Below are 18,570 nucleotides of genomic sequence, written 5' to 3'. Positions count from 1 at the left end.
ATTTGTATGTTGGCATAATAATACATAAACTGTTATATAATAATATATAATATTATACAGTATATGGTCTTTACTGCTCCCGCAATACCATTGCGCGTGCTCACATGACGTTACTAGTGGGGCGTGGCCAAAGGAGCAACAGCTCATAAATATGTAATGACCTCCTCAAAACAGCACAATCTGAAAAGCACTGAAACAGAGGCTACTAGAGATGGGTAGGAATCTTTTCCTACAAGCTATTTCGAGCAAACAACTTCTGAAACATGTTTAATGGAACTCATACACCTATTTAACTTGTGGAAAAGCAGCCATAATATGGGCACTTTAAAAATAAGTAGCCAACTGCCGATAATAACAGTTACGCTTGCTTTAACAAACTACTCTTATATCATACAGTCCAACATTTACTATAACGTCAAATATAAAAGCTCCTGTCTTTTAATCGTGACCTAGTATCTGCTACAGGTTTAAGATTTTCTGGATTTTCTTTCTACTTTCTCTTTTTCCACCAATTAGCATTCGATGACATCAGCAACCCTGTCTAGCCTTCGACCGACTGCTGTCAGATCTCCTCCTCCACATCTCTCCAGAGAGCCTAATGGAAGCTTAAAGGAGCTCCCGGTGTCACTTCTTTCTGTGGGTGTCCTGTCTCAGTATTTAATTCCCTGTGGATTTTAAAAATACAATCCTGTCTTTGATAATGCAACACTGTAACAATTGCATTTTGAGAATTTCTGTTCTTGAACCGGCAAAGTTTTTTATTTGTTCGAAATAGCACAGTAACCATTTTAAATCTCTAACAATAAGGCACAATATGTATGATGGTAAAAGTCAAGAAATTTTAAGATTTTTTTTGTTTTAGATGTCATTTTTATTATTCATTGCTTTAATAACTTATGCTGCAGCTGTTTAACTTGATCTGAATTTTACACTATAACAAAAAACAGAACTATTCTATGATAAAGTTATATACTGTAATGAGATTAGAGGAATACGTGGTAATTAAAAAGAAGTGCCATTGCTATGTTCCTGTAGCTCACTGGTTGAGAGCTGCATTAGCAGTGCAATCCCAGGGAACACACATACTGATACAATGTATAGCTTGTAATGCACTGTAAGTCGTTTTTGATAAAAGCATCTGCCAAATGCATTGTTGTAAGTTTTACACTGTGGTTATCTGCATGTTAGAGGGAGCGTGCTCATTAGTGCATACTTTTAGTCATTTCCCAGATCTGTAACTTTGTGTTGTCTGTGTGTATAAACAAATCTGCAAGTATCTGTGATAGAAATGAGATGTGTTCAGCAAGCGTTTAACTGCTCTAATAAAGTGCAAGCATTAATGTTTTCTGTGTGTGAGCTAACCACAGGGACACCAATAATTGTCAAATAAATTAGTTTTCAGATGCAAATAAACACACATACACACTTAACAAACAACAAGATTAAAGACGCACGCACACACACATCCTTTCCAAAACATCTCAAAATAACGGGAGAAGTGCAATAAAGGGAATAACTATGAGATGTGCTGCTCAAGAACTATATAGTGTTTTGCCTCAGCACACACACACACACACACACACACACACACACACACATGCACAAACACAGACACACAAATAAGCAGCGCTCAGTAAAGATCAAACATTTCCATAACTAGGAAACTGGTGTGCCAAAAGTCAAACAGTGTGGAAATATATATCTGTAGCGCCCCCTTCAGGTATTGAGTTAAGTTTACTCTCCCAATTACAGATGCTAATACCCGGATTCTTTTATTGCGCTGCGTCCGAAACAGCCTACTTCCATCAGGGCCGCATTAACCATAGGGCTAGGCGGGGCTAAAGCCCCGGGGCCCGAACAAGTAGGGGGCCCGTGATTGGCTGTGAAGCAGATTGACTGCTACTAGACATCTGATTGCCAAAGCCTTACCACGCCCCCTACAAATTAGGTTTTTGCCGCCAGCCGCCAGCCGCAGCACGCGCTTTTGAAGAAGCGCTGAGAGCGGAGAAGCGCCCGACGTCATTCGCGTCGGGCCCATTGTCCAATCGAATGAGGGGAGAGGCGGGCCTTACGTTGTGGTAAGGGAAGTTTACAAGGGCTTTGAAGAACCGGACTCCACTCGCTCACTTTCTCCTGCGTCTTTGTGCACCTCTCACCCTCAAACAAGGTCAGAGCAAGCGTCCTATTTTTAAAGTTTCTGCTAATATGACAGTTAATAGTAAAAGAGCGCTCACGCGTCAATATTTGATTGACAAGACAGCTTACTCGGTGGTTGCTTAGCAATATAAAAAGCCGCGCCGCACTGTATAGGCTGTATAGTCGCAAAACGTAGAACAACATTTGGTCAGACATCACTTTAAAATGGCATAAAATGGTGGAATGCTTTACCATCAGAAATTAAAACACTGAAAGGACTCAAGGTTTTTAATACACATTTAAAACTGAAACAACTTTGTGAACGCTGATTATACAGGCTACAACTTAATGTATAAATTTGTTTAGATTCTGTGTAGTGACTACTACATCTATTTAAGCCCACATCTTATTTGATGTATTTGATGTATTTATTGTATATATTTTAATATCTATAAATTTGTGCTTCAATACTCTGTAATCTCTGTTTTAACCTTACAAGCCTAACCAGGGACAGGGGTTGCAAATTAGTCTTGGCTATAAACCTGTATGCATGGAATCTACTTTGTATTTTTTATAAAGCAATGTTTTATCCATTTGTCCCTGTCAAATAAACATTAAATAAATATAAATAAATAAATAAATAAATCAAACATCAGAAATAAAGTAATTTACTGCCATTGACTGAATCACTTTTGTAAAATAAATAAGAATGAATGTTGAATTTATAGTGAAAGATAGGTACTGTATATTTGATTACTTTACACAATATAATATTATTCAGTGCTTTAAGTTTTTCAAGTAGGTCGATTTCTTGTGTGCCTTTGTTCTATTGTTATTAATTGTAACTCTTGTCATCAGTAAGCTTGAGATTATTTTCTTAAGTGACTATTATTTTTTGTGATATGGAAATTGGTCAAAAGAATTCTGAAATGTTATTGGCATTAAACTTCCATATGATAAAATTCTTATTAAAAGTAATATAACTTGACTGTGAAGTATATCATTATTGTTAGATAAAATGACTCGTATAATGATAAAACATTTAGCTCATCGCCTACCCCTATATTCGCTATTAGCAAGTCATGTTTACAGGTTAGTGTTAATCTAACAGCTTTTTTCGTGCAACTGTTATTCTGAATTATTCTACATTATATTTATGTAAAACAACTTCAGCAGTGTTTTAGAAAAATTTGTTCTCTCTGTAGTTGGTGACCTAAAGTGGTGTTGGGGGGGGGGGGCTGCAGTAATTCATAGCCCCGGGGCCCAGTGAGCTCTTAATGCGGCCCTGACTTCCATACTATATAGTAGGCAAAGTAGTGCTTTTTGCATACTATATAGTATGGTAGTAGGCGATTTCGGACGCAGCTTTGGTGTCTCTCGACGTGACCTTCTGATCTTTGACCCCTTGCTGTCTAAACTGCTTATCAAATTTTACTCTGTTCTTTACAAAGCACCCCTTATAAATGACTACTTCAGCATATCAGGTAGGTAATAACACTATACAAATGAAATATATATATATACAACAGGTTTATTTTAAACCCCACTTTACTATGCAGTGTATCAGTCTCTGATAGTTCATTGCAATCGCTAAATTACAAAGGATGTACGTTACCGTTACTGTGTTTAACACTTAAATTACACAAGTTTTATTCGACTAAACACAAACATTACATATTACCGTGTTGATAACATCATCCTCTCATCTTAACTTTCTCTCACCATTCTCCTCCATCCCCTTTTTACAGACCCCCGTCCAAACCAATCACCGAACTAATATCAGACAGAAGGCGGGATTGTATGAAAAGAAATGTGTTTATTTTTTACACATTGTTTGTGTTATGCTATTTAACACATTAGGAATTTGTGGTAAAATAACACAAGAATGTGTTGTTCCAACAGTAATATTTAGTGTGTTGTCCCCTCTCAGAAATAAAGGTACAATAGTTACCCTTTCAAAAAGTACATTAGTACTATAAAGGTACATATTGGCAGTTTAAAGATACATATTTGTACCTAAATGGCACATATTAGGACCTTTTTAAACGGTACTGCCCCAGGGACAACTTTGTACCTTTATTTTTGACAGTGCATAACATTCATAAATTATTCTTTATTATTCTTCTAAATACGGAATGTTAAAATATCCAAAAAGTGAAGTTTCTGTGTATTAATCCTTGTTAGACACTAGGTGTCTCCCAACATCCATTTACAGTTGCAGAAAAAATTAAGAAACCATTACAAGATGTGCAGTGTCTGTTGGAAGATTATAATAAGGCATGGAGGCAAGGTTGACACACGCACGCACACGCACACGCACACGTACACGCACACGCACACGCACACGCACACACACACACACACACACACACACACACACACACACACACACACACACACACACACACACACACACACACACACACACACACACTTAACGTGACTGCACTTGCACATCCATTAGTGATAAAACCAAAACATTTACTTCTGGAAAATATGTAACAGTGCATTATGGGAAATGAAGTTAAATAAATAGTTTTAACAACATACACAAAATGTCCTCCCCTCTTACTCTTTTAATACAACACAATAATAGATATAACACAAAGATTATAAATGAAACTGTACCACCTTAAATTATAAATTTCAGTTTCTTTTATCAACATGTCTATGAATACAGTAGATCTCTTGGTTTTCATTTTCTGCCAGTGACGATGATGGTTCGTAAACAAAGGGACCATTTGGGGTCATCATAGGCTCTCAGTGACGGAGACTACTGAAGTTGGAGAATTGCCCTTAATTTGATCAGTGGTCGTGACCTCAGTAAAGCTAGGGCCACACCAAAAGATTTTTTAAATCTTATCAGATTTTCAAAATGTGAGAGACCACAAACATGATGAATAAAAAAATTATAATTTAACACTTTTGTTCCTATAGTGTGTGGAGTGCCACTATGTGGTCATGACAGCTCACTAGGCACCATCAGATTAACTTCACAAACAACACGAGTCTCCACTGAGAACACAGAAAATCTCACGAAGATCTTGCAATGTTTCTCGTGGCCAAATCTGACTTCACACAGTTAACAAACATGGTAAACAATGGACATAAAGAAATGGCCTGCTTTTTTACATCTCTGATGTCCATCTCACTTTGGACTGTGCATGCTGCACCATGACTCTCGTTGTTTTGTCTTTCATCAGCTGCTTTCTGATTGGGTATCATTTCGCTTCATGTGACAATCTACAGCTTGTGTTGCGTGTGTGTGTTTAAAACATGTTGAATATTTACAATTTGTGGTTGGAGCGGCCCTGATATGCTTCCAAGTAGGTTTAGATGCTCTTAAAAGGACACTCCAATTTTTTGAAAATATGCTCATTTTCCAGCTCCCCTAGAGTTAAACATTTGATTTTTCCCGTTTTGGAATCCATTCAGCCGATCTCTGGGTCTGGCGGTAACACATTTAGCATAGCTTAGCATAATAAATTAAATCTGACTAGACCATTAGCATCACGTGCAAAAATAACCAAGGACTTTTAATATTTTCCAAAACTGGACTCTTCTGTAGTTACATCATGTACTAAGATGGTTTGGACACACCATTCTGCTAACCCATTAGTTGCAGAATGGTAGGGTGATGATGTAATATGTTGTTGCACACCATTTGCTAGTAGAAATGTGGCCATCTCGTGAGATGTAAATTGGAGGCCATTATCTGAGACAAGTTACACTGACTATGTCCACCTGCTTCACTGACAACCAAAAAGGGTGGATGGCAATTCAATGTGGTAAATGGGTGTGCATGCCTGTGCGTGTGTATATGTGGTGTGGTACATGTTGTGCTACCCACAAAACAGCAAGTGGAATTAAGTGGAAAGGAAATATGTTTTAACCGCATTCTGCAGTTGTTGGAAGGAGCCTTTGACACAGCCTACACTGAAAAAAATGATTCATTGAATTTAATCAATTTTTTTAAGGTAAGTGGTTGCAATCAATTTATTTAAGCTACATTTAAACAAAAAAAGATTAGTAAAGTAAAATAAAATATAAAACTTTTGCTTAAATGTAGCTTAAATAAATTGATTGCATCCACTTACCTTAAAAAAATTGATTAAATTCAATGAATCATTTTTTTTCAGTGTATAATACAGTATATGAAATTTTGACTTTATAGCATGTAAATCTTACTTATCAAATTAGAAATAGCATTTTATCTTTTTGATAAAGCTGTTAAAATAGTCTAATTTACAGTTGAATGATTATGCCATTTATATAGAGTAACTTTGCTTTATTTGATTAATAAAAATTATTTTTTATAAATGTCAAAATATTTTTAGAGACAATGTACCAGCAGAAACAAAACAGTGTTTGGACTAAATTTTATAGGGATCTCTTGTCCCAAAAAGAAAAAGTTTGTGTGCGCTATATACATCCCACCATTACGCTAGGTTCACACCAAGCCGATGCTGATGAATGCAGACTGTGGGGTCAGCTCACGTTGACTGTGTAATCAATGTAAAAAAAAAAAACTTTATGCAAGTCAAATCAACCTTGTGAGGAACTGGAGACGAGGAACAAGAGAACCCATGCGCAGGCGATATCGGGGAGTGAACAAAGAACATTTATTATATAAACATGAAAACAAAAACCCACGAGGGGGCAACACAACATTGAAACATGATTTAACAGCACTGACTAGACAAGAAACATACTGCTGAAAACTATTACTGAATGAACACGATTGACTATGACATGATACAACACAATGATCCAGCACAAGACAAGAGACAAGAGGAGATTAAATAGGGAAACTTAACGAGGGTAACACAGGTGCAAGGGATGAACTAATAATGAATAATTAACAGGGAGAACAAGGGGGCGGGGACTAGAGACGAGACACCAGAGGCACATGCCACAACAAACAAGGCATGGCCTCCACATGAAACAAGAGAAATATAATATAATAAAATATAAAACCAAACTCTCGTGGCAGAGTCCTGACAAACCTACTATTTTAAGTTTTGTGATAAGTTGATATAACTGATAAAAACAAGTTTGAATTGTTTAACTTAATATGTTAAGTTAAAGTAACATACAAATATTTGAAGAGTTTCGTTGCAAAACAAGATAACTTTTTTAATTTTTCAGAAATCTCGTTTTTTGGTTGTGCATTCCAATTAATATCAATTCAACTGCAGTTGGTTTGTTTACAAATACAGCTAAGTAGCACCATAAAACAAAATAATAACATGATAACATAATAATAAACATGTTTTGACAAAAATGTTAAAAATGGATTTATCTCGTTTTGCAACGAAACCCTTCATTTTTTTCTTACAGTGTGGGTCTAAAGTTACCCTGACACACCAAGCCGATGGTCGACACCTGACAGCCAAGTACATTCTAAACAAGCTGGGTTAATTTAACCCAGCATTGGGTCAAAAAGGACAAGCCCAGCCCCTTGGGTTATAATTTAACCTATGCTGTGTTGTTTTAACCCATTGTTGGGCCAAAAAAACATTATCTGGGTTAATTTTACCCAACAGCTGGGCTTGTCCCTTTCTGACCCAATGCCGTGTTGAAAATTGATTACGCAGCACATACATTCTGCGCCTGTGTAAAAGGCGATAATGTTCCATACCAACAGTTGGTAGTAGTTTGTTATGTATGACCTAAAAATGAGAAACCAGAAGAGTTAGTGAATACTGTGATACAAACAAAGTAGCACTTTGTAACACTCTCACTCACCACAGAAGGATACTGATAGTGACGGATAGTGATATCCGTAATGTCTGATAAGTTGCAAATGACACTGGCATTGTAAGCCTGGGATAAGAGAAAGGCGACGTAAAGCATAGGGGTGACCTACCTTTTTTGTTGAAAACCTGTTTGTGAATTGTTTTTGGCTGGGTTGTAAGGGAACATGTTTCTTTTTTATTTATGATTTAGGTAAGTTATGTTGAGGGTTGTCTTTATTAGGATACTTTTTTGTTATGTTGGCCTTGGGTCACCCTGAAGTCATGGATGTTCATCCAAGATTTTAATCTTAAGGTCTGTTATAAAAATTAAAAGACAACGTTTTGGAAGATGCTTTATCTCGGGTTTTTTTTGTTTGTTTTTTGTTAACTTCTTAATCAATATCTTGATTTTTGGCAGTGGGGTTTTGGTTGTGTTGTTTTGTTTTATATTTGTCTCTCTCTCTCTCTTTCTCCCTCTCATGTCTTTAACGATGTAATGAGGAGGCAGACCTGTTGCCATGGGGGGCTCGTTGGTGCCTACTTAAAAACACAATATTTTCCAAATACCTTACATTTTTGTAGCTCCAGATTTCACTCTCTTCCTAAAACGCACAAATTTTGCACAAAATTTATCGATTTAAAAAGCGTTGTGTCCCTGATTGGCCAGCTAATCTCTACGTTGTGATTGGCCTGAATACCTTTGACGTCAGCTGGAAATGTGAAGCTCTTTCCCATGTTTAAAAGATTCACTCACAATGCAATGCTAACAGGAGTTAAATTTCAGGCTGAGTCCGAAGTGGGAGGAATTATGATAATGTCGGTCTTGTCTACATCACCAATCCCAGGAAGTAAACTGTTGCCTACAATCCATGTGTTTGTTGTAGTAAAAGAAAAGAGATTTACGTTGGAAATGATAACACTCGTCATCGTTTACTTTGGAGTATTTAGCTTTTGCATATCGTTAACATGTACTAATCGAGAGGCAACCTTCCGATTTCTCAGATGAGGCCAATGTGGAACTGACTTAAACGTGACAACTGTGAGGGAGGTGATTATTTTTGTAACTCATCCGTTTAAATTATACAAAGCCTTAAAGTTCTGAATAATTAAGGGTGTGGCCACTTGAGTGACGGTGTAAACACCACTGCTGTCACTTACAGTCTATGGCACTTATACACACTTACACACCAAAGAAAATGTAAAATCGTGCAGAGGACCATAGGTGCCCTTTAAAAATCCTAGACTGGGTAATGTATAATTACTATAATACTATAACCAAACTGCATATTCAAATTGTATAAACAGAACTTCTTCTGAAACAAAATATAAACATATGGGTGTGCACTAAGAGACTTGCTATTGGCTGTTGTATTTAAATAAACAATGAGTTGAGTCTTAAAAATGATTTAAGGGGTTATTTTGGGGATGTTTTAATATATAATATAATATAATTGTTTAATTTAATTGTGTTTTATTAATGTAATAATGGGCTAGAATTTCTGATTTATATTCTAAAGATGCATTTTTTAGATAACATTTTAGAGATTAGTACTACTTTTCCTGTGAGTTAAATACTGCAGAAGAGACTATTCACATTATTTTTCGAACGCAAAACTATACAAGCACAGAGGCATACCAGTTCCAGTGGGAGTCAGTCGGGTGTTTCTACAATGAAACTGCAATGGCACCACAAAACCACTCTAGTTCATTGTTTTCTTTATGATGTGCACTGACACATTTTGTGCACAAGCTTTTCACAGTGCTGCCCACAAAACGAAACAGCTGTCAAATGAACCACAGGCAGGTTTTATGGTAAACTGACATTTAACTAAGTGATCTGAAATGGACATTCCATTTAATGTTTAACTAAACATTACAAACTCTGGTTCAGTTTTCACATTATAAGCTCACCAAACACAGAGCTTTTCCCATAATACATTATATAGAGCACTGTAGTATATTAAACAATCCTATAGCCTGTGATTCTTATTAAAAGAAGCTCTAGGCATACAGTTGGACAATTATTGGTTAACAATAACTTTATTAGATCAATTTGGTTTTGACTGTGTAAAAGGAATTGAATGAAATCATTCTATCTTTTAAAGTGCCATCATTTTACTGTACAAAAAATATAAGAAAACGGGGCTTGTGCATAACAAAGAACATCAGTGCAATTATAAATCATGCAAGAAAGATTCAAACACAAAAACAGCTCAAACAGAGTTTTAAATATATTCTTTTATATGCAGCCTGTAAAAAATGCATAAGCCTAGACATCCTAATAACGATTATCTACCATTTAACAAAGAAAAACAAAATGTTTTCCTTCAGCCGTGTGGCATACCTTGTGGTTTACCAATCATTTCTATTTAAATCGCTTTGAATGAGATGAAACACATCAACAGAAACTCCCTGTAAATTACATTTGTCAAGCTCCTTCTCAGTGGTTCTTCATTTGAGTCCATTCACTTACACACGCAAGGACACACCGTAACAGCAAACAGGCAACATCAACAAATATCATTTCAGGTAAAATATTTTATGCATCAATTACATTAAAATGGCATCTGTGTTTATATGTCAAGTTTGAGGCATTCATTTAAAAAATGTTTTTAATTATTATATTTCACCACAAATAAAAAAAAGCATATTCATATAAAAATATTAGTTTGTTTATAAATGTGAATTGAACAGATTTAAAATATTTTCATGGTTCTAGCCTAGAACTGCAGTATAAACACATACTGTAAAATGCTTAAAATTGCATGAATGCTTGTGAGAGTCATGGCCAGAGGGTTCAAAAATACACAGGGGCAGTAGCTTCATGCAAAAACATTTTGAGAATTTATTGTCTCAAATACAAGGCAACCATAAACAAAGTAGCAAAAAAATCCAAGAATAAACCAAAAATAGAAAAAACAAAACGAAAATGAAGTAATACAAAATGGAGCTAATAATGGTTGTCTCTGCATATGCCTCTCAACAATAAAATACCAGGGCCCGTATGTATAAAGCCGCTCAGAGTAAAATTTTAGTCTTAACTGTGTCAAAATTCTAAGAATGACGTCATTTTACTCTTATTCCTAGACTTAAGAATACATTTGATTTATAAAGCATCCTAAGTGTTAAGACTAGGTCTCAGCTCCTAAATTATTTAAGAGAGCTGGAGAGGTCTCTTAACCTAGTTAAGAGTAACAAGAGGGCAGCAGAGAGGCAGAGGATCATGCACTTTACAACAAAAAAAATGGTTAGAATTACTTTAATTCAAATGTATTTCTATAGTACTTTTGAAAAAAATATTGTTGCATTGTTGCAGAGCAGAAAATGTACAATATATACATGTTAGTAGTATAAAGACAGTAGATAGAAATTAATATAACATGAAATATAAAGAGTATAAGGTTTTTATACAATGTATATTATATTACACAATATAATTACAGTATAAGATGTATATTAGTAAAAAAAACATATTTAAGTGCTAGCACAGTACCAAGAATTTTTATGGGATTATTAAGAGAGCAATTGTATATACTTAAATGGTATATACATTTGAATAAAATACACTGTAAAAAGTTAAAGTTGAATCAAATTATTGATAATGCCTAAAAATGTCATGTTTTTTCAACTTAAATCTTTCAGTTTAAGTGAAATAATTAAAGTTAAAAATGTTTAAATATTAGGTGTTACCAATTGAAGTAAGTTTTTAATTAGAGACGCTTTTACATTTTAAAGTTTATGATAGGTAAATAAAATACCATAAAAATGTAAATAAAATCTACAATAGCATTATCAACCTCAAAAATTGCGAAGTATATACAAGGTTGCAGTGACATCATTATGTAAAGTGATATTAATAGAGTATAAAACCCTGACCCAAAACATAATGTTAGCAATGTTAGCAGTGAGCAAGCCAAAGAAAGCGACAAAGATGGCAAAAATTAAAACTTTGTTTAAGTGGAGAAGTCCAACTTAACTTGATCATTTTGTTCAGGCTTGATCATCAAAGTATTTTTTTATCTAAGTGTTTGCAAACTTTAGTCTTTTCTTTATAAACAGCTTGTGAGTAAAATCAAAATGATGTGATTCATCATCTTCTTTTGTTTAAATAGTATTACATTTGTCTATTTCATTAACATGTTCAAAACTTAATCAAAATTGTTCAAAATGGTGTAAAATAAATGCATGTACTTATTTGTCATATTGTTAAACATTTCTTTAAGCAAATTAAAATATTTAAATACTAATATAATTTGAATGTCTTCATGATTCATGAATGTATGGTGTCACATGCTGCTGTGACTGTTTAACATTGCCGGCTTTCTATTGGATGATTCAGAGGTTAAGGGCGGCCATTTTTGGTTGAAATCATTGTAATCCTCAGTTTGCGGCACTTAAGTCAGCACTTACGAATGAGTCTTACACTTTACTGAAAGTTGCTTTTAGCTTCTTTATAAACATCTCCTATTCTCAGACTGGTCCTACTCCTTACTAAGAATTTTTTGACACTTAAGTCATAGCTTAAGACTATTCTTAAGAGCATTTCTGAGATGTTTTATACATACGGGCCCAGAGGTCCAAAATCTACAGTTTAAACATGTTCACTCCAGACCCACAACCAACAAATAACCTACAACATTCAAACACAACCCTCTTATACCTTGGCAACCAGCACCAATATATAACACATAGGAGACACAAAACTAACATAGTGGCCATTATACAAACAAATGACAAGGAACTACACAATTCACATACAAATACACACTAAACATAACTTAACATGACTTTTAATTTCCAACATCACAAATCATCAAAATTATTAGCCATATGCATGAGCAAACATAGTTGGCGTCCCCCTTTCTTGTGGATGCCAATGGTTTGGTCTGGACCGTCATTAGGAATGGTATAAATAAGGCTGTAGTTTCCGACCGGAGCCCCTTTAATGACGGACCAACCTCAGAAACTAGGCCACCACCAAGCACACACAAAGAACATGGTAAGAAAAATAACATTAGGCTAGCCAAATAAAAGACTTCAAATTAAACCACTTTACTGGTGTCTCTGTGTATTGATTTTACTACTAAGCATTTAACTAGTAAAGAAAAGGATTTATCACCTGTAGTCTCCTACGTCCTTCACAATGCTTTTTGCTCAATATCGTCACTTTCCTAAACTATTTGCCCAAGTAATTTTTTTTTTTTTGCATAAGTCATCTCCTCATGATCCTGACCACGTAAAATCACCCACATCCTCATTTGAACAGATCATGCTATTCTACCCCTGTAGTATAATGGTCAAGAGCATGACTTAGGCTGTTTTATTTTGCCTAAGTCATTGAGGCTTGATTTTACAAGCTTTTACAAGCAGCTGCATCAAGAAGAACACAAATCTATTCAACCTCTGAAGTTAGTTCCATTTATTGTGTTTTCTGAGAAACCTGAAAAAATGACATAGGCAATTAGTTTAGGAAGGTGACGATATCATTGTCTGCTTTGTCTTGTTGAAGATTTACATGAAGATTTTGAGATTTTTTTCTTTAACTGTTTAGTTACAGGTAAAATCCAAAAACTTGGCTAGAATGTCCAGCCAGGTGGTCTCAGTTGACAACGCTACAGTCGTCATCCAAATAAATCCACAAATAGGCCAAGAAAGTGCTCAAGGGCAAGATAAGAGAGGAACTTATTACAATGCACCCCTCCAAAGGTTTCTTAAAGTACAACCAAAGTCACTTGGGGTAATGTATTTTCCTTAGTAAGATGATTAGGACTGTTATAAATAATGTGCACAATGTTTTATCTCAACATATTAATACTTTAGTTTTATTTATTTATCATATGTCAGCTGTGGGATGCTTATAATAAAACATTCATATCTTTATAGATTGTGCAGATTATGATTGGAGTAGTGACCCTGCTGACTGGTATTGTGCTCACCATGAATGCCCGAAATTTCATTTTAACTGTCTTCAGTGGCATACATTTCTGGGGATCCTTCATTGTAAGTTTAATCTAAATGTTTTGCTTAACATTTAATGTTTTGCTTAATTTTAATATTTTCTCTTGTTCTCTTTCAGTACATCAGTGCTGGTTCTCTGTCTGTTGCCGCATAATATAAACTTCATTCATGTGTGGTTTGTACTGTCTGTTAAAACATTTTAACTCGATTTTTTTGTTGATGTTTATGATGTACAATACTCACACGCTATTGTTCAAGTCACTGTGTGTAAAACAGGAAGAACTGTGTGTAAAGACACATTGAAATCAACGTCAAAAAAACATGTAAAATCTCAGTGGTCTGAAACTAACACGTTTTTTGATGCTGTAAGGGCAATCCATCTAGATTTCTTCAAACTGTTTTTTTTTTCATGAATTAGAGCATATTGACAACATTCAGTCTCTTACAGAATCTTTCTTTTTTACCTGCTTTTACTTGAAAAAACAAATATTACAAGTCAAAAAACTGTGATGCTCCAATCTTTCTTCCTCTCAAAACTACTCGATCAACTATAGAGGGTATGCACATGATGTCACCTTCGGTGAAAGTGACTGTGGTTACGCCCACTGAGTGGCAAAAGACAGAGCGGCAGCATTTGTGTACAGTGTGAAATCAGCGAAAACACGGGGGGAAACGCGTCTAAATGAGAAAAGCTGTTGTGCAATAGACTGTACTAACAGATTTAACAAGAATTCAGACCTATTGTTTTACAAAAGGTCTGAATTACTCCAAAAGGAGAAGTAAATTGATCGTTCATGCCAACGTCCACAGACCCCAGATGGGTGGACAAGTTGCTAGTGTCACTATCAAGCAGAGGTTTTACTTTCTACTTAAAAGTATTTTTTCAAGTATTTGTATTTTATGTGTTTTTCTTTGGAAAACATACATTCCAAAGCATATCATAATTTTTACTCTATTGTATTTCATAGATATTAAATGTAAAACAAAAACTTGTATTTAAGTACATTAACATACTTTTACTCAAGTAAAATGAAATAATTTTAATGTAATTAGGTATTAAATACATTTTAATATGCAGTATTAAAGAATATACAGTATTATTCAATGCTTTAAAATGTAAAGTAAAATTTTCCCCAATACAAACACCCTAATAAGGCACAGATGCTTGGAAAATGTAACTAATGTAACTAAGGTGTTGTCCACCTCTGCTACCAAGTCCAACTAAATTTAATTTAAGCTGATAATAGTCAATTTTACTGGCGTTTTTCGCAGCAGCCGCTATGAAAACCAGTCATTTTGTTGACTGTTTGCCACTCAACAGGGCAAGTTCCGGCGTGGTCACGTGGAAAAGTGACGTCAATGCATACCCTCTATATTGAAGCTTCAAAATAAAAGTTTTCCAAAATATATAATTACACATACTATTTGCTCATTAATCACAGTTGTGTACACTCATATACGAATTAACATATAATCTATGACATATGGCTCTTACAGTTGCACTAAAGTACAGTTTACACTTAAACTTAAATATGTTTCTTATTACGTTTTTTTTATCAGTCCCAGATTTCTTTGCACCATTAAATATCCCCCCCTTTAACTAACAAATCGAGATATTTCAATTATTTTACACAAGTAAATTTTTTAAATTATCATTATCATTTCTTTTAAGACTCTTAACTGCATTTCTCTCTGTAGGTAAAAGCTTCGCTTGGAATGAATGTGGTCAGTGCCATAACCGCAGGTGTAGCTATTATTCTGATGTCCATACAACTGCCACTTTTTACATATTGTGGATATTACGGAGAATATAATATGTATTCATGTTCATATCAGGTAATAACTTTTACTACATTTAGATATTTTTTGTTATCAAGTAATTCAGAACTCTCAGTTCCTAGATTAAGCCAAGGCCAACATAGTTATATTAAGACAGGGCTAGTCAACTGGCGGCCCGCCAATCATCTTTATCCGGCTCGCCGGTCACCTTTGGCTGTTTCTCAATCGGGGGGCTGCAGCCTCCGGAGGTCGCATATGCAGACTGCATACGTCATCAAGATTAAGTTAACTGAGCATTACATTCACAAATCATATGCATATTACAACAATTTACGATTAACTAAGAATAATAGTCAACTTTATAATTATTAAAATTCTGAAATAAGACTTAATGACATATGCAGCCTGGAAATGCGAACTCCGGAGGCTGCAGACTTATTGAGAAACTACCATAGTCTGATTTAAATTCAGCGTGGTTACTTTTACCTTACCACTGTATAAGACAACACAGAAAGGGGCTGTGTGGGGTGTCAACCATCTGCGGGTGTGTAATTATCTGATCCAATTCTAGCTTTGGATGCATTAAAGAAAATAAACTTATGTAGTGATGTATTTCAGTGTGTTCCAATCAAAACTGTGTGCAAAGTTAAAATTATTAATAATTTTTTGTTTTACTTTATCAGTAACACTTGAATACTTTAATTACTGGTAAGTAAATTATTAACTATACATATATTCGTAGATTAAAGGTTCTTTCCCATGACAGATTTACGATTAAACTACATTTTCATTTAGACTGCCACTAGGGGGTGAACTCCCGACAGTTATATCTGTTTGTAATGTACAATGGAAAGGCTGTTTAGATTATATATCTATAAAATATAAAAAAAGAAAAAATGTAGTGCAATTTTAGTCATTAGGAGAAGATTATATGTTGTGAGAACTTGACATGTAACAATTAATGAAAGTAAACAGTTATAAACAAAATTTGTTTAGGAGTGTTGATCTCTTACACTTTTACCATTTACATTTGGCTCTTACATGTTAAACTGCAAAGGTTTTTTAAATATTAATAAAGAAAATATGAGTTTTCAGTAATTAAAAGGCTTTAAAAAAATTTTTTTTTTTGAAAATGCATGTTTTTAATGTTTTTTTTTTTTCAAATATACTACAACAAAAGTAAGAAAAACGACAACAACAGACACACATATATGGTAAAAGTAAAAAACATATCAAAGGTAAAAATAGGGGTAAAAGTTTGGCCCGCGTCATATTTACAATTTTAAAATCTGGCCCCCGAAGAAAAGTAGTTGAAGACCCATGCATCTTGAGACAACAAAACAATGGTACTGATATTTTAAGAAATGTAAAATATCCATTCATTCATTTTTACATTAAGATAGCTTAAAAAATAATTTTAGTCTTGGTCTAGACTTAGACCCCATCTGGAAATGAATATTTTAAGAAATGTTTGAAACCAAAACTGATCATGACCCCCACTCACTTCCATAGTTTTCTTTTTTCCTACTATGGAAGTAAATGGGGCTCATGATTGGTTTGGTTTCAAACATTTCTCATCAGAAAAAAAAACAAATGTATACAGGTTTGTAACAACATGAGAGTGAGTAAATGATTTTCATTTTTGAGTGAACGATCCCTTTAATATTTTGTAGGTTTTAGGTCATGGGATCGTTGGAATATTGCTGGTGTTCTCCGTCCTTCAGTTCATCCTCTCCATCTGCATCTCGAGTTTTGCCTGCAAAGCCACCTGTGATACAAACTATTCAGTGGCCAACGTTTCATTACACTAGGTAAATCATTTATTAGTCTTGACGCAATAGCTACAGAGTAACCCCAGGGTTTCAAGCAGTCTCCTAACAAGCAATAATTTTATAAACTTGAACATTTCTCTTTGCAGAGGGTTCCAGAGAAAGAAACATCTCCATTTAACATGCAGCAACCACCAAGGGGAAATTGAAAGAATGGAAAGAAAATTCTTAAGATCAAAAAAAAAAAATGGAGGCCTTTTCTAAAGATTTATAAAAAATAAATTGTCTTTATGGCATGTGGTCTAAAAATAACTAACTAATAATAATAAGTCACTCCACAGAGATCCTGAGGTCCAAAACTTGTGAGATTTCATTTCACATACAAACACGTATATCATATTTTTGATTTCTTGTTGGTCACTCATTCTGGAGAGCCAGGACAAAACATTTCCTACATAGAAAAGTCATATTTACGTACAAATGTAGAAATGTATGATAAATAAAAGACATCCATAATGGTCCTTTGTAAATCCATGTTAATACTTCTATATATATTTTTGTTGTAATTGAATATGTCAAAAAAATGTATGTTAGTTAGAAAGTATATGAGGAGTTCAAGATCAAAACTGTATCTCTGACATGTTTTCTTATATTGTTTATCAGGCTCTTGTGTTTAGTTTCAGTCATTTCACTTTTGTGCCATTGAAAAGGTTTATAGTCAGTAATTTAATTGCCTTATTTCCACAATGTCACTTGTCATTTCGTTGCAATTTAACAAATTTGACTGTCTTTAGCTGCAAAACACTTGCATAAATGCATGCAAACTGTTATAGGAAAAACTTTCACTTCCATGTCTTTGGACAAGACAATTGCAAAATTACTAAAGATGCAACCTTGAAACATTGAAAATGATGAAAGTCAGTGCAAAAATAAAGAAACTGAACCACACATTAGGTGGTGCTGTGGTCCATGTGACTGCTACATACAGGTTGTAATCAACGACACAACTGTACATTTGTGTCTGATTTACATTTTAACCTTGTATAATTTGTATAAAGAAATAGAAACCATTACAGAAATTCTAATGGATTTATTACACATGGATTTCATAACATTAGAAACCATTAGCTGTTAATTTGTTTATTTATTCTTAGTGCCTTTCCAGCCTCTATGGCTATATTCGTGCCGAG

At 34.5% G+C, this 18,570-nt stretch overlaps 1 protein-coding gene across 1 annotated transcript in view; it reads left to right on the top strand.

The window, feature by feature from the left end:
- LOC129440310 (membrane-spanning 4-domains subfamily A member 5) overlaps positions 1 to 17,898 on the top strand; it is a 31,073-nt gene extending 13,175 nt beyond the window's left edge. The window contains 6 exon segments of the mRNA XM_073860789.1: positions 13,426 to 13,611; positions 13,758 to 13,874; positions 13,951 to 14,007; positions 15,531 to 15,668; positions 17,285 to 17,422; positions 17,530 to 17,898. Of these exon segments, the coding sequence (XP_073716890.1) occupies positions 13,426 to 13,611; positions 13,758 to 13,874; positions 13,951 to 14,007; positions 15,531 to 15,668; positions 17,285 to 17,422 (636 nt within the window). The 3' untranslated portion in view covers positions 17,530 to 17,898.
- Positions 17,899 to 18,570: the final 672 nt, after the last annotated feature.

Source organism: Misgurnus anguillicaudatus, chromosome 22 (genome assembly GCF_027580225.2).
Source record: "Misgurnus anguillicaudatus chromosome 22, ASM2758022v2, whole genome shotgun sequence".
NCBI classification, from domain to species: Eukaryota; Metazoa; Chordata; class Actinopteri; order Cypriniformes; family Cobitidae; genus Misgurnus; species Misgurnus anguillicaudatus.
The sequence above is the reverse complement of the archived record's forward strand: the minus strand, read 5'-3'. Positions and strand labels throughout refer to the sequence as shown.